The sequence below is a fragment of the Bombina bombina genome, chromosome 6 (genome assembly GCF_027579735.1).
Source record: "Bombina bombina isolate aBomBom1 chromosome 6, aBomBom1.pri, whole genome shotgun sequence".
Taxonomy (NCBI): Eukaryota; Metazoa; Chordata; class Amphibia; order Anura; family Bombinatoridae; genus Bombina; species Bombina bombina.
Window position 1 is genome coordinate 698,834,659 of NC_069504.1, and position 24,450 is coordinate 698,859,108.

At 41.0% G+C, this 24,450-nt stretch overlaps 1 protein-coding gene across 1 annotated transcript in view; it reads left to right on the forward strand.

Moving 5' to 3' along the window:
• The window catches only part of ANKRD39 (ankyrin repeat domain 39), a 153,354-nt gene that overhangs the window by 47,528 nt on the left and 81,376 nt on the right, over nt 1-24,450 (forward strand). Inside the window, exon 3 of the mRNA XM_053719390.1 lies at nt 142-245. Within this exon, the coding sequence (XP_053575365.1) occupies nt 142-245 (104 nt within the window). The remainder of the gene's footprint in view (nt 1-141; nt 246-24,450) is intronic.

Sequence of the window (24,450 nt, forward strand, 5' to 3'; positions counted from 1 at the left end):
TTAAATAAAGATACCAAGAGAACGAAGAAAAAATAATAGGAGTAGAATAGAAAGTTGCTTAAAATTACATGCTCTATCTGAATCATGAAATAAAGTAGGTGTCATTTTATAAAAAAAAAATAAAGCCCACTTTCTTTGCAGGCATTTGGGCTGCTGCTTTGGACGGCGACCTCAACAAGGTCAGATCCTTAATTCGGAAAGGAACCGACCCCAACCAGACTGACAACTTTGGATACACAGCTCTGGTGAGATTACTGCAACAATTTGTGTATCAGTAGGATTACATATTTATTTGCTGATCTTCATTCTTAAAGGGATAGGAAAGTCAAAATTAAAGGGACACTGAACCCAATTTTTTTCTTTTGTGATTTATATAGAGCAAGCAATTTTAAGCAACTTTCTAATTTACTCCTATTATCAATTTTTCGTCATTCTCTTGCTTTCTTTATTTGAAAAAGAAGACATCTAATCTAAGGAGCCAGCCAATTTGTGGTTCAGAACCATGGACAGCACTTGTTTATTGGTGCTGTCCAATCAGCAAGGACAACCCAGGTTGTTCACCAAAAATGGGCCGGCATCTAAACTTAAATTCTTGCTTTTCAAATAAAGATACCAAGAGAATAATGAAAATTTGACAATAGGAGTAAATTAGAAAGATGCTTAAAATTGCATGCTCTATCTGAATGATGAAAGAAAAAAATTGGGTACAGTGTCCCTTTAAACTTGCATGATTCAGATAGAGCATATAATTTTAAAGGGACAGTCAAGACCAAAAAAAACTTTCATGATTTAAATAGGGCATGTAATTTTAAACAACTTCCCAATTTACTTTTATCACCAATTTTGAAAGCTAAAACTAGGAGGTTCATATGCTAATTTCTTAGACATTGAAGATTGCCTCTAATCTAAATGCATTTTGACCACTAGAGGGAATTAGTTCACGTGTTTCATATAGATAACTTTGAGCTCATGCATGTGAAGTGACCTAGGAGTGAGCACTGATTGGCTAAAATGCAAGTCTGTAAAAAAAAATTAAAGGGGCAGTCAGCAGAATCTTAGATACAATATAATTACAGGGGTAAAATGTGTATTAATATAACAGTGTTGGTTATGCAAAACTGGGGAATGGGTAATAAAGGGATTATCTTTCTTTTTAAACAAAAAAAATTCTGGTGTTGACTGTCCCTTTAAGACGGTATCCCTTATTGAAAAATACGCACATATCACAATCAGCTTGCTATTGCTGATTCTAGGTACTGTATAGATAAATGTGTAAGGCTTTGTCCTGTTATTGATATATAGTCATTAGCACTATTGACTTTTTTTTTGCTTTTTTATATTTTTAATTAATTGTAATATGTACTAAATTCAGACTTACTTTAAGACGCTCCTTGCCAAGGAGGAAAACCCTTTGCATTGGTGGAGAGGTAACACAGATAAATATCCCACCTTGGTGGAATTGTCAAAACCCTACTTGTACATCTCAAGCACCTCAACACCATCTAAGCGCTTCTTCTCTGCTGCAGGCAAAATAGCTTTCAAAAAGAGAGCCAGCGTCAGCCAGGAGTATGTGGACATTTGACATTTTTGCATTTCAATGCAAAGTTTCTGAAAGAGTGAATAACAGAATGTTATAAACAGTGATAGTCTACCTCTTTCTAGTTCTACAACCGTTCATGGTTTTGTTTAGCTTAAAGGGACAGTCAACACCAGAATTGATGTTGTTTAAAAAGAAAGATAATCCCTTTATTACCCATTCCACAGTTTTGCATAACCAACACAGTTATAATAATACATGTTTTACCTCTGTAATTACCTTGTGTCTAAGCTTTTGCTGACTGCCCCTTTATTTCAGTTCTTTTGACAGACTTGCATTTTAGCCAATCAGTGCTCACTCCTAGGTCACTTCACGTGCATGAGCTCAATGTTATCTATATGAAACACATGAACTAATGCCCTCTAGTGGTCAAAATGCATTCAGATAAGAGGCAGTCTTCAAAGTCTAAGAAATTAGCATATGAACCTCCTAGGTTTAGCTTTCAACTAAGAATACCAAGAGAACAAAGCCAAATTGGTGATAAAAGTAAAATGGGAACTTGTTTAAAATGACATACCCTATTTAAAACATGAGGTGTTTTTTTTGGACTTGACTGTCCCTTTTAATTATAATTTTTTTTCTTTCATGTAATTAGCAAGAGTCCATGAGCTAGTGACGTATGGGATATACATTCCTACCAGGAGGGGCAAAGTTTCCCAAACCTCAAAATGCCTATAAATACACCCCTCACCACACCCACAATTCAGTTTTACAAACTTTACCTCCTATGGAGGTGGTGAAGTAAGTTTGTGCTAGATTCTACGTTGATATGCGCTCCGCAGCAAGTTGGAGCCCGGTTTTCCTCTCAGCGTGCAGTGAATGTCAGAGGGATGTGAGGAGAGTATTGCCTATTTGAATGCAGTGATCTCCTTCTACGGGGTCTATTTCATAGGTTCTCTGTTATCGGTCGTAGAGATTCATCTCTTACCTCCCTTTTCAGATCGACGATATACTCTTATTTATATACCATTACCTCTGCTGATTTTCGTTTCAGTACTGGTTTGGCTTTCTACAAACATGTAGATGAGTGTCCTGGGGTAAGTAAATCTTATTTTCTGTGACACTCTAAGCTATGGTTGGGCACTTTATTTATAAAGTTCTAAATATATGTATTCAAACATTTATTTGCCTTGACTCAGAATGTTCAACATTCCTTATTTTCAGACAGTCAGTTTCATATTTGGGATAATGCGTTTGAATCAATCATTTTTTCTTACCTTAAAAATTTGACTTTTTTTCCCTGTGGGCTGTTAGGCTCGCGGGGGCTGAAAATGCTTCATTTTATTGCGTCATTCTTGGCGCGGACTTTTTTGGCGCAAAAAATCTTTTCTGTTTCCGGCGTCATACGTGTCGCCGGAAGTTGCGTCATTTTTTGACGTCCTTTTGCGCCAAAAATGTCGGCGTTCCGGATGTGGCGTAATTTTTGGCGCCAAAAAGCATTTAGGCGCCAAAAAATATGGGCGTCGCTTTTGTCTCCACATTATTTCAGTCTGATTTTTTCTTTGCTTCTGGTTTCTAGAAGCTTGTTTATTGGCATTTTTTCCCATTCCTGAAACTGTCATTTAAGGAATTTGATCAATTTTGCTTTATATGTTGTTTTTTCTCTTACATATTGCAAGATGTCTCACGTTGCATCTGAGTCAGAAGATACTTCAGGAAAATCGCTGTCTAGTGCTGGAACTACCAAAGCTAAGTGTATCTGCTGTAAACTTTTGGTAGCTATTCCTCCGGCTGTTGTTTGTATTAATTGTCATGACAAACTTGTTAAAGCAGATAATATTTCCTTTAGTAATGTACCATTGCCTGTTGCAGTTCCCTCAACATCTAAGGTGCAGAATGTTCCTGATAACATAAGAGATTTTGTTTCTGAATCCATCAAGAAGGCTCTGTCTGTTATTTCTCCTTCTAGTAAACATAAAAAATCTTTTAAAACTTCTCTCTCTACAGATGAATTTTTAAATGAACATCATCATTCTGATTCTGATGACTCTTCTGATTCAGAGGATTCTGTCTCAGAGATTGATGCTGATAAATCTTCATATTTATTTAAAATGGAATTTATTTGTTCTTTACTTAAAGAAGTACTAATTGCTTTAGAAATAGAGGATTCTGGTCCTCTTGATACTAATTCTAGACGTTTAGATAAGGTGTTTAAATCTCCTGTGGTTATTCCAGAAGTTTTTCCTGTTCCTAATGCTATTTCTGAAGTAATTTCCAGAGAATGGGATAAATTGGGTAATTCATTTACTCCTTCTAAACGTTTTAAGCAATTATATCCTGTGCCGTCTGACAGATTAGAATTTTGGGACAAAATCCCTAAAGTTGATGGGGCTATTTCTACCCTTGCTAAACGTACTACTATTCCTACGTCAGATGGTACTTTGTTTAAAGATCCTTTAGATAGGAAAATTGAATCCTTTCTAAGAAAAGCTTATCTGTGTTCAGGTAATCTTCTTAGACCTGCTATATCTTTGGCTGATGTTGCTGCAGCTTCAACTTTTTGGTTGGAGACTTTAGCACAACAAGTAACAGATCATGATTCTCATAATATTATTATTCTTCTTCAGCATGCTAATAATTTTATCTGTGATGCCATTTTTGATATTATCAGAGTTGATGTCAGGTTTATGTCTCTAGCTATTTTAGCTAGAAGAGCTTTATGGCTTAAAACTTGGAATGCTGATATGGCTTCTAAATCAACTCTACTTTCCATTTCTTTCCAGGGTAACAAATTATTTGGTTCTCAGTTGGATTCCATTATCTCAACTGTTACTGGTGGGAAAGGAACTTTTTTACCACAGGATAAAAAATCTAAGGGTAAAAACAGGGCTAATAATCGTTTTCGTTCCTTTCGTTTCAACAAAGAACAAAAGCCTGATCCTTCATCCTCAGGAGCAGTTTCAGTTTGGAAACCATCTCCAGTCTGGAATAAATCCAAGCCTTCTAGAAAGGCAAAGCCTGCTTCTAAGTCCACATGAAGGTGCGGCCCTCATTCCAGCTCAGCTGGTAGGGGGCAGGTTACGTTTTTTCAAAGAAATTTGGATCAATTCTGTTCACAATCTTTGGATTCAGAACATTGTTTCAGAAGGGTACAGAATTGGTTTCAAGATGAGACCTCCTGCAAAGAGATTTTTTCTTTCCCGTGTCCCAGTAAATCCAGTGAAAGCTCAAGCATTTCTGAATTGTGTTTCAGATCTAGAGTTGGCTGGAGTAATTATGCCAGTTCCAGTTCTGGAACAGGGGATGGGGTTTTATTCAAATCTCTTCATTGTACCAAAGAAGGAGAATTCCTTCAGACCAGTTCTGGATCTAAAAATATTGAATCGTTGTGTAAGGATACCAACGTTCAAAATGGTAACTGTAAGGACTATCTTGCCTTTTGTTCAGCAAGGGCATTATATGTCCACAATAGATTTACAGGACGCTTATCTGCATATTCCGATTCATCCAGATCATTATCAGTTCCTGAGATTCTCTTTTCTGGACAAGCATTACCAGTTTGTGGCTCTGCCGTTTGGCCTAGCTACAGCTCCAAGAATTTTTACAAAGGTTCTCGGTGCCCTTCTGTCTGTAATCAGAGAACAGGGTATTGTGGTATTTCCTTATTTGGACGATATCTTGGTACTTGCTCAGTCTTTACATTTAGCAGAATCTCATACGAATCGACTTGTGTTGTTTCTTCAAGATCATGGTTGGAGGATCAATTTACCAAAAAGTTCATTGATTCCTCAGACAAGGGTAACTTTTCTGGGTTTCCAGATAGATTCAGTGTCCATGACTCTGTCTTTAACAGACAAGAGACGTCTAAAATTGATTTCAGCTTGTCGAAACCTTCAGTCACAATCATTCCCTTCGGTAGCCTTATGCATGGAAATTCTAGGTCTTATGACTGCTGCATCGGACGCGATCCCCTTTGCTCGTTTTCACATGCGACCTCTTCAGCTATGTATGCTGAACCAATGGTGCAGGGATTACACAAAGATATCTCAATTAATATCTTTAAAACCGATTGTACGACACTCTCTGACGTGGTGGACAGATCACCATTGTTTAGTTCAGGGGGCTTCTTTTGTTCTTCCGACCTGGACTGTAATTTCAACAGATGCAAGTCTTACAGGTTGGGGAGCTGTGTGGGGGTCTCTGACAGCACAAGGGGTTTGGGAATCTCAGGAGGTGAGATTACCGATCAATATTTTGGAACTCCGTGCAATTTTCAGAGCTCTTCAGTCTTGGCCTCTTCTGAAGAGAGAATCGTTCATTTGTTTTCAGACAGACAATGTCACAACTGTGGCATACATCAATCATCAAGGAGGGACTCACAGTCCTCTGGCTATGAAAGAAGTATCTCGAATTCTGGTTTGGGCGGAATCCAGCTCCTGTCTAATCTCTGCGGTTCATATCCCAGGTATAGACAATTGGGAAGCGGATTATCTCAGTCGCCAAACGTTGCATCCGGGCGAATGGTCTCTTCACCCAGAGGTATTTCTTCAGATTGTTCAAATATGGGAGCTTCCAGAAATAGATCTGATGGCGTCTCATCTAAACAAGAAACTTCCCAGGTATCTGTCCAGATCCCGGGATCCTCAGGCGGAAGCAGTGGATGCATTATCACTTCCTTGGAAGTATCATCCTGCTTATATCTTTCCGCCTCTAGTTCTTCTTCCAAGAGTAATCTCCAAGATTCTGAAGGAATGCTCGTTTGTTCTGCTGGTAGCTCCGGCATGGCCTCACAGGTTTTGGTATGCGGATCTTGTCCGGATGGCCTCTTGCCATCCGTGGACTCTTCCGCTACGACCAGACCTTCTGTCGCAAGGTCCTTTTTTCCATCAGGATCTCAAATCCTTAAATTTAAAGGTATGGAGATTGAACGCTTGATTCTTAGTCAAAGAGGTTTCTCTGACTCTGTGATTAATACTATGTTACAGGCTCGTAAATCTGTATCCAGAGAGATATATTATAGAGTCTGGAAGACTTATATTTCTTGGTGTCTTTCTCATCATTTTTCTTGGCATTCTTTTAGAATTCCAAGAATTTTACAGTTTCTTCAGGATGGTTTAGATAAAGGTTTGTCCGCAAGTTCCTTGAAAGGACAAATCTCTGCTCTTTCTGTTCTTTTTCACAGAAAGATTGCTAATCTTCCTGATATTCATTGTTTTGTACAAGCTTTGGTTCGTATAAAACCTGTCATTAAGTCAATTTCTCCTCCTTGGAGTTTGAATTTGGTTCTAGGGGCTCTTCAAGCTCCTCCGTTTGAACCTATGCATTCATTGGACATTAAATTACTTTCTTGGAAAGTTTTGTTCCTTTTGGCAATCTCTTCTGCCAGAAGAGTTTCTGAATTATCTGCTCTTTCTTGTGAGTCTCCTTTTCTGATTTTTCATCAGGATAAGGCAGTGTTGCAAACTTCTTTTGAATTTTTACCTAAAGTTGTGAATTCCAACAACATTAGTAGAGAAATTGTGGTTCCTTCATTATGTCCTAATCCTAAGAATTCTAAGGAGAAATCGTTACATTCTTTGGATGTTGTTAGAGCTTTGAAATATTATGTTGAAGCTACTAAGTCTTTCCGAAAGACTTCTAGTTTATTTGTTATCTTTTCCGGTTCTAGAAAAGGCCAGAAAGCTTCTGCCATTTCTTTGGCATCTTGGTTGAAATCTTTAATTCATCTTGCCTATGTTGAGTCGGGTAAAACTCCGCCTCAAAGGATTACAGCTCATTCTACTAGGTCAGTTTCTACTTCCTGGGCGTTTAGGAATGAAGCTTCGATTGATCAGATTTGCAAAGCAGCAACTTGGTCCTCTTTGCATACTTTTACTAAATTCTACCATTTTGATGTATTTTCTTCTTCTGAAGCAGTTTTTGGTAGAAAAGTACTTCAGGCAGCGGTTTCAGTTTGAATCTTCTGCTTATGTTTTTCATTAAACTTTATTTTGGGTGTGGATTATTTTCAGCAGGAATTGGCTGTCTTTATTTTATCCCTCCCTCTCTAGTGACTCTTGCGTGGAAAGATCCACATCTTGGGTAATCATTATCCCATACGTCACTAGCTCATGGACTCTTGCTAATTACATGAAAGAAAACATAATTTATGTAAGAACTTACCTGATAAATTCATTTCTTTCATATTAGCAAGAGTCCATGAAGCCCACCCTTTTTTTGTGGTGGTTATGATTTTTGTATAAAGCACAATTATTCCAATTCCTTATTTTATATGCTTTCGCACTTTTTTATCACCCCACTTCTTGGCTATTCGTTAAACTGAATTGTGGGTGTGGTGAGGGGTGTATTTATAGGCATTTTGAGGTTTGGGAAACTTTGCCCCTCCTGGTAGGAATGTATATCCCATACGTCACTAGCTCATGGACTCTTGCTAATATGAAAGAAATGAATTTATCAGGTAAGTTCTTACATAAATTAATGTTTTTATGCTGCTTAAAAATTGGATAATGTAAAGTTGTAGTCTGAAGTTTATATTTGTAACACTCAGTATGTGGATTTTATTTTTAATATAGGGAGAAAAAAAATTTCGACCGATTAATCTAATATGAAAATAATCGTTACTTACAGCCCTAGTATGTTCTATCCAAATCATGAAAGAAAATGTTGGGGTTTTCTGTCCCTTTAACCTCTTAGTGACCAGACCATTTTTCAATTTTCTTACCGTTAAGGACCAGGGCAATTTCTACATTTCGGCGGTGTTTGTGTTTAGCTATAATTTTCCTCTTACTCATTTACTGTACCCACCACATATGATATACCGTTTTTCTCGCCATTAAATGGACTTTCTAAAGATACCATTATTTTCATCATCCTATATTATCCAAGGCCAAGTGTGTTTGTCTGAAGCCGTCATGCGCAGTAGAGACTGCGCGCGGACAAACACACCTGGCCTTCAGCTGCAGAGTAGTTCGCACTGCGGAAGCTGCCTGGTGGGGGCGTGACCGGCGTCGGGCGTGTCGTGATGGGGGCGTGGCCGGCGGACGTGACGAGGGGGCGTGGCCTCGCGGGAGCGCGCGGGAGGGATGTGGCCGGCGGGAGAGACCAAAACAGAGGAAGGAAGGAAGGAAAGAAAGAAAGCGAGCAGAAGAGGGGGGAAGAGCGCAAGAGAATGGGAGAGAGAGCTCAAAAGAGAGGGGGGAGAGAGAGAGCTTAAAGGGACAGTCTACACCAGAATTTTTATTGTTTTAATAGATAGATAATCCCTTTATTACCCATTCCCCAGTTTTGCATAACCAACGCAGTTGTAATAATATACTTTTAACCTCTGTGATTATCTTGTATCTAAGCCTCTGCAAACTGCCCCTTTATTTCAGTTCTTTTGACAGACTTGCAGTTTAGCCAATCAGTGCCTGCTCCCAGATAATTTCACATGCACGAGCACAGTGTTATCTATATGAAATACATGAACTAACACCCTCTAGTGGGGAAAAACTGTTAAAATGCAATCTGAAAGAGGTGGGCTTCAAGGTCTAAGAAATTAGCATATGAACCTCCTAGGTTAAGCTTTCAACTAAGAATACCAAGAGAACAAAGGAAAATTGGTGATAAAAGTAAATTGGAAAATTGTTTAAAATGACATGCTCTATCTGAATCATGAAAGTTTATTTTGGCCTAGACTGTCCCTTTAAAAGAGAGGTCGGAGAGTGAGCGCAAAAGAGAGGGTGAGAGAGCGCAAGAGAGGGGGAGAGAGAGCGCACAAAAGGGGGAGAGAGAGAGCTCAAAAGAGAGGGGGGAGAGAGCGCAAAAGAGAAGGGGGAGACAGAGAGCAAAAGAGGGAGAGAGAGCGCAAAAGAGAGGGGGGGGAGAGAGCGCAAAAAAGAGGGGGAGAGAGCGCAAGGGGGAGAAAGCACAAAAGAGAGGGGGAGAGAGCGCAAAAAAGGGGGGAGAGAGCGCAAAAGAGTGGGGAGAGAGAGCTTAAAAGAGAGGGGGGAGAGAGCGCAAAAGAGAGGGGAGAGAGCACAAAAGAGAAGGGGGAGACAGAGTGCAAAAGAGGGAGAGAGAGCGCAAAAGAGAGGGGGAGAGAGAAAAAAAGAGGGGGAGAGAAAAAAAAGAGGGGGAGAGCGCAAAAAAGAGGGGGAGAGAGCGCAAGGGGGAGAAAGCAAAAAAGAGGGGGGGGAGAGTGCAAAAGAGAAGGGGGAGACAGAGTGCAAAAGAGGGGGAGAGAGCGCAAAAAAGGGGGGAGAGAGCGCAAAAGAGTGGGGAGAGAGAGCTTAAAAGAGAGGGGGGAGAGAGCGCAAAAGAGAGGGGAGAGAGCACAAAAGAGAAGGGGGAGACAGAGTGCAAAAGAGGGAGAGAGAGCGCAAAAGAGAGGGGGAGAGAGAAAAAAAGAGGGGGAGAGAAAAAAAAGAGGGGGAGAGCGCAAAAAAGAGGGGGAGAGAGCGCAAGGGGGAGAAAGCAAAAGAGGGGGAGAGAGCGCAAAAAAGAGGGGGAGAGAGCGTGAGGGGGAGAGAGCGCAAAAAAGAGGGGGAGAGAGCGCAAGGGGGAGAAAGCACAAAAGAGAGGGGGAGAGAGCGCAAAAAAGAGGGGGGAGAGAGTGCGCAAAAAAGAGGGGGGAGAGAGAGTGCGCAAAAGAGAAGGGGGAGAGAGAGAGCAAAAGAGAAGGGGGAGAGAGAGAGCAAAAGAGAAGGGGGAGAGAGAGAGCAAAAGAGAAGGGGGAGAGAGAGAGCAAAAGAGAAGGGGGAGAGAGAGAGCAAAAGAGAAGGGGGAGAGAGAGAGCAAAAGAGAAGGGGGAGAGAGAGAGCAAAAGAGAAGGGGGAGAGAGAGAGCAAAAGAGAAGGGGGAGAGAGAGAGCAAAAGAGAAGGGGGAGAGAGAGAGCAAAAGAGAAGGGGGAGAGAGAGAGCAAAAGAGAAGGGGGAGAGAGAGAGCAAAAGAGAAGGGGGAGAGAGAGAGCAAAAGAGAAGGGGGAGAGAGAGAGCAAAAGAGAAGGGGGAGAGAGAGAGCAAAAGAGAAGGGGGAGAGAGAGAGCAAAAGAGAGGGGGGAGAGAGAGCAAAAGAGGGTGGAGAGAGCGAGCAAAAGAGGGGAGAGAGAGAGAGAGCAAAAGAGAGGGGGGAGTGCAAAATAAGGGGGAGAGAGAGAACTCAAAAGAGAGGGGGGAGAGAGAGCGCAAAAGAGAGGGGGGAGAGAGAGGGAGCAAGGGTTGGAACCGCGGTACCTAAAAAATTGGCCCGTGTACACGGGCTTTAGGACTAGTATCTTATAATTTACTATAACTTTTTTTATAAAAAATATGATGAAAAATGGAAAAAAACACACTTTTTCTAACTTTCACCCCCAAAATCTGTTACACATCTACAACCACCAAAAAACACTGATGCTAAAAAGTTTCTAAATTTTGTCCTGAGTTGAGAAATACCCAATGTTTACATGTTCTTTGCAAGTTATAGGGCAATAAGTACAAGTAGCACTTTGCTATTACAAACCATTTCTTTTTCAAAATTAGCGATAGTTACATTGTAACACTGATATCTGTCAGGAATCCATGAATAACCCTTAACATGTATATATTTTTTATTTTTAGTAGACAAAAATATCTTTCATGCCACCATTTCACCCCCAAATGCGATCAAATAAAAAAAATTGTTAACTTATTAACTTTTTTCACTAATTTAAGGTTTCTCACTGAAATTATTTACAATTAGCTTGTGCAATTATGGCACAAATGGTTGTAAATGCTTCTCTGGGATCCCCTTTGTTCAGAAATAGCAGACATATATGGCTTTGGCATTGCTTTTTGGTAATTAGAAGGCTGCTAAATGCTGCTGCACACCAGACTTGTATTATGCCCAGCAGTTAAGCGGTTAATTGGGTAGCTTGTAGGGTTAATTTTAGCTTTAGTGTAGAGATCAGCCTCCCAGCTGACACATCCCACCCCCTGATCCCTCCTTGACCCCTCTCAAACTGCTCTCTTCCCTCCCCCCCACCTCACAATTGTCACCACCATCTTAAGTACTGGCAGAAAGTCTGCCAGTACTAAAATAAAAGGCTTTTTTTAAATTTATTCTGCAGTGTTGGTCCCCCCCTTAGCCCCCAACCTCCCTGATCCCCCTCTACCTATTTGCCGCCATCTTGGGTAGTACCCAGTTTGCAAAATAAATTGGGTCTTTTTAAAAAATGCCCCCACTCAATACCCTCCCCCCTCTCAGATCCCTTTCCCAACATTTATTACCCCCTCACTCTCCCTCCTTTCCATACAGTCTTCAGTCGTGGACTTAATGTAGCACACGCGCGCTCCCTCCCCCTTGCACGCTCCCAGCCACTCGCACACAATTCAGGATCCGGAACTGCCTCCAGCGATGGGCCGCCCACCCGCCTCCCTGTGCGCTCCCGGCCACTTGCGCGCACTTCAGGATCCAGAACTGCCTCCAGTGATGGGCCGCCCACCCGCCTCCCTGCTATGGCTATGACATCTAGTGCTCTTGCAAATGGATAACATTCTTGCAAAACTGCTGTCATATAGTGCTCCAGACACGTGAGTGCTCCTGAGCTTATGTACCTGCTTTTTAACAAAAGATACCAAGTGAACTAAGAAAATTTGATAATAGGAGCAAATTAGAAAGTTGTTTAAAATTTGCATGCAGTTTCAACCATGAAATATAAAATATTGGGTTTCACGTCCCCTTAATTCAGCTTTGATGCTGACCGTCTAATATGCACACATGCAGGTGTTGTCGTTTATCTGATAATACAAGCTCAAAACTATGCACGTAGCAATATGATACTGTTGCATAATTGTATAATTGTTTTAAAAATGTCTAAACACTTTTTTTTTATAAATGAACAACCAATTATCATTATATCATACAAGTTTTAGAGTTTACAAATGCGATTTCAGTTCTGTTTTTAACTTTTTAAAAAAGGGTGCATTAAACTCAAAATATTTTTCTATTAAAATATGCACAGAATAAAATCACCACGTACATTCATTTATTTAGTATTCCTCTTTACCTGTAATTTTAACTGGTACAGCCCCCAGGCAGACTGGAGTGTTTACTATAGAATTCTGACCCTGCTGCACAGTGATTGCTTGATCAGTGAGGAGTGCATATACATCTGTCCCTAATTGCCCACGGCAAAAAGCATAAGATAAACATATTAAAGCTGCTTTTAAAGGGGTAAATGCTGCAAACGTTTCAATAAAATGTGTTTTAAATACTTTTATTGCCTTTAATTTCTATGCAAATAATTTTCAGTGCAGTGCTATAAGGACTTAGCAGTGCAATATTAAAGGGACACTGAACCCAATTTTTTCTTTGATGATTCAGATAGAGCATGACATTTTAAGCAACTTTCTAATTTACTCCTATTATCAATTTTTCTTCGTTCTCTTGCTATCTTTATTTTAAACGCAGGGATGTAAATGTTAGCAGCCAGCCCATTTTAGGTTCAGCGCCATGGATAGCACTTGCTTATTGGAGGATTACATTTACCCACCAATAAGCAAGCATAACCCAGGTTCTCAACCAAAAATGGGCCGGCTCATATGCTTCACATTCCTGCTTTGTATATAAAGATAGCAAGAGAACAAAGAAAAATTGATAATAGGAGTAAATTAGAACGTTGCTTAAATTTGCATGCTCTATCTGAATCATGAAAGAAAAAATTTGGGTTTAGTGTCCCTTTAACATCTATTTAACACTCACTCACAAGCAGCAATGCATTGCTGCTCCTGAACATAATACGGCCAGTAACTCGTAGCTAAGTTTATATGGCCTGCTCAGAGGCGACAATACAAGGGGATTAAAGGGACATGAAACCCAATTATTATTTTTTTTTGTGATTCAGACAGAGAATACAATTTAAAAAAGTTACCAATTTACTTCTATTATCAAATTTGCGTTATTCTCATATTATTCTTTGTTTAAGAGATATCTAGATAGGTAGTGCTGCCATCTAGTGCTCTTGCTAATGTATAACATTGTTGCAAAGCTGCCATATAGTGCTGCAGACACATGCTCCGAGCTTAACTCCCTGCTTTTCAACAAAGGATAGCAAAAAACAAAGAAAATTTAGTGATAGGAGTAAATTGGAAAGTTGTTTAAAACTGTATGTTTTGTCTGAATCATGAAAGAAAGTTTGGGTTTTATGTCACTTTAAACACGTTTTCTCATTGATAACTAATGGATGAAATGAAATGCCACAGTCAAAATCAATCTTGCTAGGCATTGGTTTATTTTTTTATTATTTGTACAAGCTTTATTGAGTTATATTTTTGAGTAGGCAGGACAAGTAATTTATATCGTTGCACAAATTACCTTTACATAGAATCGGCATTACTTGCCAAACGGTACAGAGAATGGCTCTACAATCTGTATAAGAAAGCAGTTAGCATAGTAGACAAGAGGACCATGTCTCCAGTAACGCACAGACAAGTGCGTTATACCCGCCGTATCATTTCAGTAGCCTGTTGTATTTATAACATTTTCAACAAGAAGTTATACAATACAGTTAAATAAATAGAATCACGTGTCTTAAAAGTAGATAAAAGCAAAGAATTAAGAATTAAAAGGAGAATAAAGGAAAAGGAGAGAAAGAAAAGAAAGAGGGGGAAGGGAAAGAGATATATTAAATGGGTGGGTTCCTCCAGGATGCCGGCATAATTTCATACATGTCAGCTTGTTTAGTCTTGTAGTAATGGAAGCTTTCTAAACTTAGCAACTCCTCTACCGAGGCGGCCCATTCCTCCATTGTGGGAATGGCCCTCGTCTTCCATTTACGAGGGATGAGTTTCTAAGCTCCAATAAGTATTAGTAGGAGTAGAGCCTGCACATGTGATTCTTTTATTTTAGGCAAGTGAAAGAGGAGAATCACTTCCGGTGTGTGAGGAATTGCAATGCCTAACTTATCTGAAATTAGGGTTGTTACACCAAGCCAGAATTCTCTCAGCAGAGGGCAAGACCACCAAATATGGAGGAGCCTTCCCTGCTCCCCACAGCCCCTCCAGCATAAAGGATTCGCCAATGGGAAACACCTGTGTATCCTCATCAGCATTAGGTACCATCTGCAAGTAAGTTTCAGATGTATTTCCTGTACATAGGCCAAGACAGATGAGTGTTTCGCTAGTTTAAAGGATTTTAGCCATGCGTCTTGATCTATATCCCTGCCTAGTTCCCTCTGCCATGAAATGAGTATGTGGGTAACTGGGTATCTGGGGGTGGAGCAACAGTTTATATATCAGTGAAATTAGTCGTCTCTGGGGTTTAACCGATGTGCAAAGAAGCTCAAATGCAGTAAGATCCTTAGCAAATTGTTCTTTATGTCTGTGGTGTGACAGGAAATGAGACAGCTGACTGTATCTCATCCATGATGAGAACAAAGCCCAAAACATCTCCAACATGCGCTCTTGTGAATATAATTTTCCTCCTTCTATGGCATAGTGTAGCGAACCAGCCCGGAGGCTGTAGGGCTCGCTCATACGAGATCCTAACAAAGTATGGTAACTCTGGATTTTCTAAAATGGGCAGAAGTGGAGAGTATATAGAAGACCGGTGTGTGGATGTATGTACAGTTCTATCCCACTCCCGCAGCACCTCACTGTCAGAGGATAATTATGCAAAGTCGTGGGGCGTAAAGAGGGGGGATTCCAGGCTAATGTGCCCAAGTTTTTTAGGGGAAGCACTTGTCCATCCAAGCGCACCCATGCTTTGTTGTTGGTGTTTTGAGACCACTCTACTAATCTCTGCAGGAGAATTGCTCTCCTATATTTAGCCAAATCAGGGAAACCCAGCCCCCCTCTGTCTCGAGGCAGGTACATAGTTTTCTTGGGGATTTGCGGCCTTGTGCCCGACCAGACAAATGTTTCTAACGTGTTTTGTACATGTGGCAGAAAATCATGGGGAATGGGGATCGGCAATGTCTGGAAGACGTATAATATACGTGGGAGAACATTCATTTTAATTACCCCAATCTTACCCAGCCATGATAAAGGTTTATTTTTCCACGACGAGAGGTCCCTCACTATTTCTTCCTTAAGTTTCAAATAATTACTTTTATATAGATCCGAGGGATTCTGAGCGAGGGAGAGTCCCAGGTATTTTATATTAGAGTCCGCTACGGGAATATGTTTTTCTCAAGTAATCTACTTGATCCTGGGGTGCGGAGATATTTAGTAACTCAGACTTCATGATATTGAGGTGGAAGTTGGAGAAGGCCCCGTATTCAGATATGTCTGCAAGGAGCTCAGGGACGGAGGTTTCTGTTTGTGAGGGTGTATAAAATGTCATCCGCGTAGAGCGCCTGCTTGTGTTCCACCTCTGCGACTTTTATACCGGTTATATTAGGGTTATTCCTGATTTTTTGGGCCAGGGCTTCAATAGACAAGGCAAACAAAAGCAGGGACAGGGGACAACCCTGTCTGGTGCTATTAAAGGCATTTGAGAGGGTGCCGTTCACTCTGACGCGGGCGCTGGGGTTAGAATATAGGGAGAAGGTCATATTGATGAAAGAATCGCCAAAATTCATAATTTTCATGACTCAACGCAGAAAAAAACAATAAACACGGTCGAAGGCCTTCTCCACATCGGTTGAAAAAAGGGTCATGGGCACCCCCCTCGCACAAGCCTGATACATCAGCTGTATCACTGCCAGGAACGTTACTTTTTCCTTAGGATAGCCTTATGCATGTCCCAGGCAAATTCCTTTACAGTCTTTGTGTTTACCACCTCAAATGGAAGTTTATTCCATGAATCCACCACCCTTTCTGTAAAAAAATGCTTCCTCAAAGGTCTCCTGAATCTGCTACCCTCTAACTTTAGATTGTGACCCCTTGTTTTGGCATTTCATTTTTTGCAAAAAATGCTTTCAGCTTCTATTTTATTAAGTTCTTTCATATATTTAAAGGTTTCTATCATGTCACCTCTTTCCCTTCTATCCTCTAAACGATACATATTTAGATCATAGAGTCTTTCTTTGTACGTTTTTATATTTTTGACCATGTACCATTTTAGTAGCCCTCCTTTGGACAGCTTCTAGTTTATTTATTTCTTCTACGAGATACAAGTCCACGGATTTCATCCTTACTTGTGGGATATTATCCTCTTGCTAACAGGAAGTGGCAAAGAGCACCACAGCAGAGCTGTATATATAGCTCCTCCCTTCCCTCCACCCCCAGTCATTCTCTTTGCCTGTGTTTAGTACTAGGAAGAGGTAAAGTGAGGTGTTAGTTTTAGTTTCTTCAATCAAGAAGTTTTTTTATTTTAAATGGTACCGGTGAGTACTATTTTCCTCAGGGAAGATATGGAAGAAGATTTTTGCCCTGAGGTTGATGATCTTAGCGGATGTAACTAAGATCCATGTTGGTTCCCACAGAGCTTCTGAAGGTAGTACAAGAGAAATCTTCAGTATGGAGAACGGTTTCGTGCTACAAGCAGCATTGAGGTATGTTCAGTCCTTTATTTCTGAGGAGACTTAGTATATCAGAACTGGCTGACATTTTTTCCCTGCAAGGGAAGGGGTAAGCAGTATACCTGTTAACAAGGGGCATTACTGAAGATCCTGTGTGTATTATTTATTGACATAGTACTGGGCTTAATGCAGCAAAGGGCTTATTGCAGCATATTTCAGAGACACTGGGAGAGGCAGCTTAACTGTTTTGTTTTTATTTGGAAGATAACAAATACTTATATGGCTGTTTTTAATGAGGTTGTGTTTAGGGGACCACATGGCTTATTGCTAAACTGCTTCCCATGTGGTTGTACAGGCTAATGCGAACGTCGTCCATGATGGACGGGCCTATTTTCGCGTGCTCAGATGCACAGTTTACTCTGACTGAGAAGGCAGCAGGCATTAGCTCCGGTTGGGCCTAAACTGATGTTCTGTTAACCGGATCGTTGTCGATGTAGTTCCCTGGTGGCAGGTAGGCGCCACAGCAGAGCTGTGGCGAGGTGCAGGGGCCGTTTTTTTCAAATTAAATACATTTTTTGCTATAAATATCTTTTAGAGGTTCATTTCACCCTTTGCTCTTAGGGTGCAATGATTTTTGGCACTATTGTATATGTGTAGCTAATTAGATAGCGTTTTTTAACGTTTTTAGGCAGTTTGTGAAAATTGTGCGCTTTTTTATTCCTTAAAGGCGCAGTACACGTTTTTAAAATAATTGTTTAAATCAATAAATAAAGCGTTTAACAACTATTGTGGTTATTACTAGTCTGTTCAACATGTCTGACATTGAGGAAACTCATTGCTCTATATGTTTGGAAGCCATTGTGGAACCCCATCTTACATTGTGTACCTCTTGTACTGAAAGGGCCGTACATTGTAAAAAGCATATTTTAGGTAAAGAAAGTGTGCCTAAGGATGATTCTCAATCTGAAGAAAATCAGGATATGCCATCCAATTCTCCCCAAGTGTCACAACCTTTAACGCCCACACAAGCGACGCCAAGTACTTCCAGTGCGTCTAATTCTTTTACTCTGCAGGAGATGGCTGCAGTTATCTCAACTACCCTTGCAGAGGTATTATCTAAATTACCAGTGTTGCAGGGTAAACGCAGTAGGTCAGGTATTAATGTGAATACTGAATCCTCTGATGCTTTATCGGCTATTTCCGATGTACCCTCACAGTGCTCTGAGTTGGGGGTCAGGGAATTGCTGTCTGAGGGAGAACTTTCAGACTCAGGAAATGTGTTACCTCAGACAGATTCGGACGTGATGTCCTTTAAATTTAAGCTTGAACACCTCCGCCTGTTACTTCGGGAGGTTTTAGCGACTCTGGATGATTGTGACCCTATTGTGATACCACCAGAGAAATTGTGTAAGATGGACAAATATCTAGAGATACCTACTTACACTGATGTTTTTCCGGTTCCTAAAAGAATTTCGGAAATTTAAAAAAAGGAATGGGATAGACCAGGTATTCCGTTCTCTCCCCCTCCTAATTTTAAGAAAATGTTTGCCATATCAGACACCATTCGGGACTCTTGGCAAACGGTCCCTAAGGTGGAGGGAGCTATATCTACCCTGGCTAAGCGTACAACTATACCTATTGAGGACAGTTGTGCTTTCAAAGACCCTATGGATAAAAAGTTTGAGGGTCTTCTAAAGAAATTATTTATTCATCAGGGTTTCCTTTTACAACCTACAGCTTGCATTGTTCCAGTTACTACTGCAGCAGCTTTTTGGTTTGATTCTCTAAAAGACTCTCTGAAGGTTGAGACTCAATTACATGACATTTTGGATAGAATTAAGGCTCTCAAGCTAGCTAATTCTTTTATTACTGACGCCGCTTTTCAAATTGCTAAATTAGAGGCGAAAAATGCCGGATTTGCCATTTTAGCGCGTAGAGCGTTATGGCTCAAATCTTGGTCTGCTGATGTGTCATCAAAATCTAAGCTTTTAGCTATTCCTTTTAAAGGTAAGACTCTATTAGAGTCTGAATTGAAGGAAATAATTTCTGACATTACTGGAGGTAAAGGCCATGCCCTACCTCAGGATAAGTCTGTTAAGATGAGGGGTAAACAAAAGAATTTTCGTTCCTTTCGAAACTTTAAAGGTGGACCCTCTGCTTCCTCTTCCTCCACAAAGCAGGAACGGAATCTTGCTCAATCCAAGTCAGTCTGGAGACCCAACCAGGCTTGGAATAAAGGTAAACAATCCAAGAAGCCCGCTGCTGCTACAAAGACAGCATGAAGGGGCGGACCCCGATCCGGGACCGGATCTAGTAGGGGGCAGACTTTCTTTCTTTGCTCAGGCTTGGGCAAGAGATGTTCAGGACCCCTGGGCACTGGAAATCGTGACTCACGGGTATCAACTGGAATTCAAGGATTTTCTCCCAAGAGGGAGATTTCATCTTTCACGATTATCTGTAGACCAGATAAAAAAGAGGCGTTCTTACGCTGTGTAAAAGACCTCTCTACCATGGGAGTAATTTGTCCCGTTCCAAAACTGGAACAGGGGCAGGCGTTTTACTCAAATCTTTTCGTGGTTCCCAAAAAAGAGGGAACTTTCAGACCTATTTTAGATCTCAAGTGTCTAAACAAGTTTCTCAGTTCCATCATTCAAGATGGAGACTATACGAACAATCTTACCAATGATCCAGGAGGGTCAATATATGACTACCGTGGACTTGGATGCATACCTTAATATCCCTATTCACAAGGATCATCATCAGTTCCTAAGGTTTGCCTTCCTGGAAAAACATTATCAATTCGTGGCTATTCACTTCGGGTTGGCCACAGCACCCAGGATCTTCACAAAGGTTCTAGGGTCCCTTCTGGCGGTTCTCAGACCGCGGGGCATAGCAGTGGCACCTTATCTGGACGATATTTTGATCCAGGCATCAACTTATCATCTGACAAAATCTCACACGGACACAGTGTTGTCTTTCCTAAGCATTCACGGTTGGAAGTTGAACATAGAAAAGAGTTCACTAGTTCCACAGACTCTGATAGACTCGGTAGACATGAAAATATTTCTGACGGAGGTCAGAAAATCAAAGATTCTAAATACTTGCCGAGCACTTCAGTCCATTCCTCGGCCATCAGTGGCTCAGTGTATGGAGGTCATTGGATTAATGGTAGCGGCAATGGACATCATTCCGTTTGCTCGCTTTCATCTTAGACCACTGCAGCTGTGCATGCTCGGACAGTGGAATGGGGACTATGCAAATTTATCTCCTCAGATAAATCTGGATCAAGAGACCAGAGACTCTCTTCTTTGGTGGTTGTCGCCGGATCATCTGTCCCAGGGGACTTGTTTCCGCAGACCCTCGTATATGATAGTGACAACGGACACCAGTCTACTGGGCTGGGGTGCAGCTTGGAATTCCCTGAAGGCTCAGGGTGTTTGGACTCAGGTGGAGTCTCTACTACCAATCAATATTCTGGAACGGAGAGCAATATTCAATGCGCTTCAGGCGTGGCCTCAGTTGGCTTCGGCCAAATTCATCAGATTCCAGTCGGACAATATCACGACTGTGGCGTATATTAATCATCAGGGGGGAACAAGGAGTTCCTTAGCGATGATAGAAGTATCAAAGATAATCCGATGGGCGGAGGCCCACTCTTGCTATCTATCGGCAATCTACATCCCAGGAGTAGAGAACTGGGAAGCGGATTTTCTAAGTCGTAAGACTTTTCATCCGGGGGAGTGGGAACTCCACCTGGAGGTGTTTGCCTCATTGATTCGCCAATGGGGCAGACCGGAATTAGATCTGATGGCATCTCGTCAGAATGCCAAGCTTCCACGTTACGGATCCAGGTCGAGGGATCCCCAAGCCGAACTGATAGATGCCTTGGCAGTACCTTGGTCGTTCAGCCTAGCTTATGTGTTTCCACCGTTTCCTCTCCTTCCACGCGTGATTGCTCGGATCAAACAGGAGAGAGCTTCCGCAATCCTGATAGCGCCTGCGTGGCCATGCAGGACTTGGTATGCAGATCTAGTGGACATGTCCTCTCTGCCACCGTGGAAACTTCCTTTGAGACAGGACCTTCTCATTCAAGGTCCTTTCCAACATCCAAATCTAAATTCTCTGCAGCTGACTGCTTGGAGATTGAACGCTTGCTTTTATCTAAGCGAGGTTTCTCTGATTCGGTCATCAATACTTTGATACAGGCTCGTAAGCCTGTCACTAGAAAAATCTATCATAAGATATGGTGCAAATATCTTTATTGGTGTGAATCCAAGGGTTACTCATGGAGTAAAGTTAGGATTCCCAGGATTCTGTCTTTTCTCCAAGAAGGATTGGAGAAAGGGTTATCAGCAAGTTCCTTAAAGGGACAGATTTCTGCTTTGTCAATTTTGCTTCACAAACGTTTGGCAGATGTGCCAGATGTTCAGTCTTGTTGTCAGGCTCTATCCAGAATTAAGCCTGTATTTAGACCAATTACTCCTCCTTGGAGTTTGAATTTAGTTCTTCGAGTTCTTCAAGGGGTTCCGTTTGAACCCATGCATTCCATAGATATTAAATTGTTATCTTGGAAAGTTCTGTTTTTGGTTGCTATTTCTTCTGCTCGAAGAGTTTCAGAGCTTTCAGCGTTACAATGTGATTTGCCTTATCTTATATTTTATTCTGATAAGGTGGTTTTGCGTACCAAACCTGGATTTCTTCCTAAGGTTGTTTCAAATAAGAATATTAATCAGGAAATTGTTGTTCCTTCCTTGTGTCCTAATCCTCCTTCTAAGAAGGAGCGTCTGTTACATGAATCTGGACGTGGTCCGTGCCTTGAAGTTTTACTTACAGGCAACCAAGGATTTCCGTCAATCATCTTCATTATTCATTGTTTATTCTGGAAAGCGTAGGGGTCAGAAAGCAACGGCTACCTCTCTTTCTTTTTGGCTGAGGAGTATCATCCTCCTGGCATATGAGACTGCTGGACAGCAGCCTCCTGAAAGAATTACGGCTCATTCTACTAGGGCTGTGGCTTCCACATGGGCCTTTAAAAACGATGCTTCTGTTGAACAGATTTGTAAGGCTGCGACTTGGTCGTCCCTTCATACTTTTTCCAAATTTTACAAATTTGATACTTTTGCTTCTTCTGAGGCTGTTTTAGGGAGAAAAGTTCTTCAAGCAGTGGTGCCTTCCGTTTAGGTGTCTGTCTTGTCCCTCCCTTTCATCCGTGTCCTGTAGCTTTGGTATCGTTTCCCACAAGTAAGGGTGAAATCCGTGGACTTGTCGTATCTTGTAGAAGAAAAGGAAATTTATGCTTACCTGATAAATTGATTTCTTCTACGATACGACGAGTCCACGGCCCTCCCTGTCATTTTAAGACAGATTATATTTTATTTTTTCAACTTCAGTCACCTCTGCACCTTTTAGCTTTTCCTTTCCCTTCCTAAACCTTCGGTCGAATGACTGGGGTGGAGGGAAGGGAGGATCTATATATACAGCTCTGCTGTGGTGCTCTTTGCCACTTCCTGTTAGCAGGAGGATAATATCCCACATATAAGGATGAAATCCGTGGACTCGTCGTATCATATAAGATATCAATTTATCAGGTAAGCATAAATTTCCTTATCTTTCTGAAGATATGGTCTCCAGAACTGTACACAGTATTCCATATTTGGTCTAACTAATGATCTGTAAAGTAGCATAAGAACCTTGCTATTTCTGCTACTGAAACCTCTTCCAATGCAACCAAGCATTTGACTGGCCTTGCTGGCTGCACTGCGGCATTGTGTACCAAATTTTAAATAATCTGAAATAATAATTCCCAAATCCCTTTCTTCTTTAATTACAGTCAGTAATGTACCATTAAGACTATAATTGGCCTTTGGGTTTTTGGATCCTATATGCATAATTTTGCTCTTGGTAATATTACATTTCAGATCCCAGTCCTCTAGTTTATTAATATCACAGTTCATTTGATCATTTGTATCATCAGCAAACAAGCAAACCTTCCCTTTAAGCCCACTTTCAATATCACTTATGAACATGTTAAACAAAACAGGCCCAAGAACTGACCCTTGGGGAACACCACTAGTAACTGATGCCTCGTTTGAATGTACTCCATTAATTTAAACCCTCTGTCGTCTATCTTTAAGCCAGCATTCTACCCACTTAACAATCTTAGCATCTATTCCAAGGCAATACATTTTGTGAATAAGTTTGTTGTGTGGGACGGTGTCAAATGCTTTGCTAAAGTCTAGATATGCAACATTTACGGCTCCTCCCTGGTCTATTATTTTAGTTACATGGTCAAAGAAATCAATTAGATTAGTCAGGCATGATCTTCCAGCAGTGAAACCATGCTGTCCTTTGTCTTCTAAGTTGTTTGTCTAAATGAAAGATACAAGTCTTTCCATTAATTTCCCTGCAATTGAGGTCAAACTGACTGGGCTATAGTTAGTAGAATCTTCCCTACTACCCTTTTTATGAAGAGGGACTACATTGGCAATTTTACAGTCTTTTGGAACAACTCCTGTTAGAAGTGACTGATTAAATAAATCAGCTAATGTAGTAGCTATTACGGATCGAAGTTCTCTTAGAACCCTTCGATGAATATTATTTGGACCCACAGGCAAATTCCCCACATATTACGCATTTGTGGGCTTCCCATGTATTACTTAGGGAAGTTTGTTCTGGCGCATTATGCCTAAAGTACTCCTTAAATGATTTTTGTAGTTCTATCTTAAAGGCTTAACCAAGAGTGAGTCGTCAAGCCTCCAAATGTATGAGGTAGGTGGAATATCTGGCCAGTGTATTTTGCATGTAACTGGTGCGTGGTCCGACCATGTGATGGAGCCGATGGTACACTTCTCTAACAAGTCTAGCCCTAAGGAGTCAGTGAGGATGTAATCAATGCGAGAGTATTTTTTACACAGGGGAGAGAAGTAAGTGAAATCTTTAGTAGAAGGGTGAAGGGCTCTCCAAACGTCATGTAGTAGGAGGTCGGAGAATGTTGACTTTATGGATTTGAGTACTCTGCTTGGGACACAAGTGGTGCCGTTTGATGTGTCTATATGCGGTTCTAAGGGGATATTAGTCGCCCGTTAGGAATATCGGGCCTTTCGCGAAGTCTAGTAACGACCTTGAGAAGCATTTAATAAATTGGTGTTGTTTGACGTTGGGCATGTTTATATAGTCAACAGTGTGATAGGGTGCATATACAGGGTACCCACTAGGACGATGTGTGGGCTTAAATGGCACTGAGTGGTGAATTCAAATTCCCACTCCATTCTTTTTGGTTGAACCCGATGCAAAGTATGTTGTAGGGTATTGTGAGTTTAACTATTTTGGTTTTCTGCCCTTGCGAAAATGTGTTTCCTGAAAGAATGCAATGGACCACTTACCTGGGCTGTTAAGGCCTTTCGGATTGATGGTGGTTAAAATGAGGCTGTGCAATTGGAATCTACCCGTCTGTGCAGTCATCCTAGAGGTATGGGGGTTAGGGGAACAGAAAAGATGTGAAGAGAGTAAAAG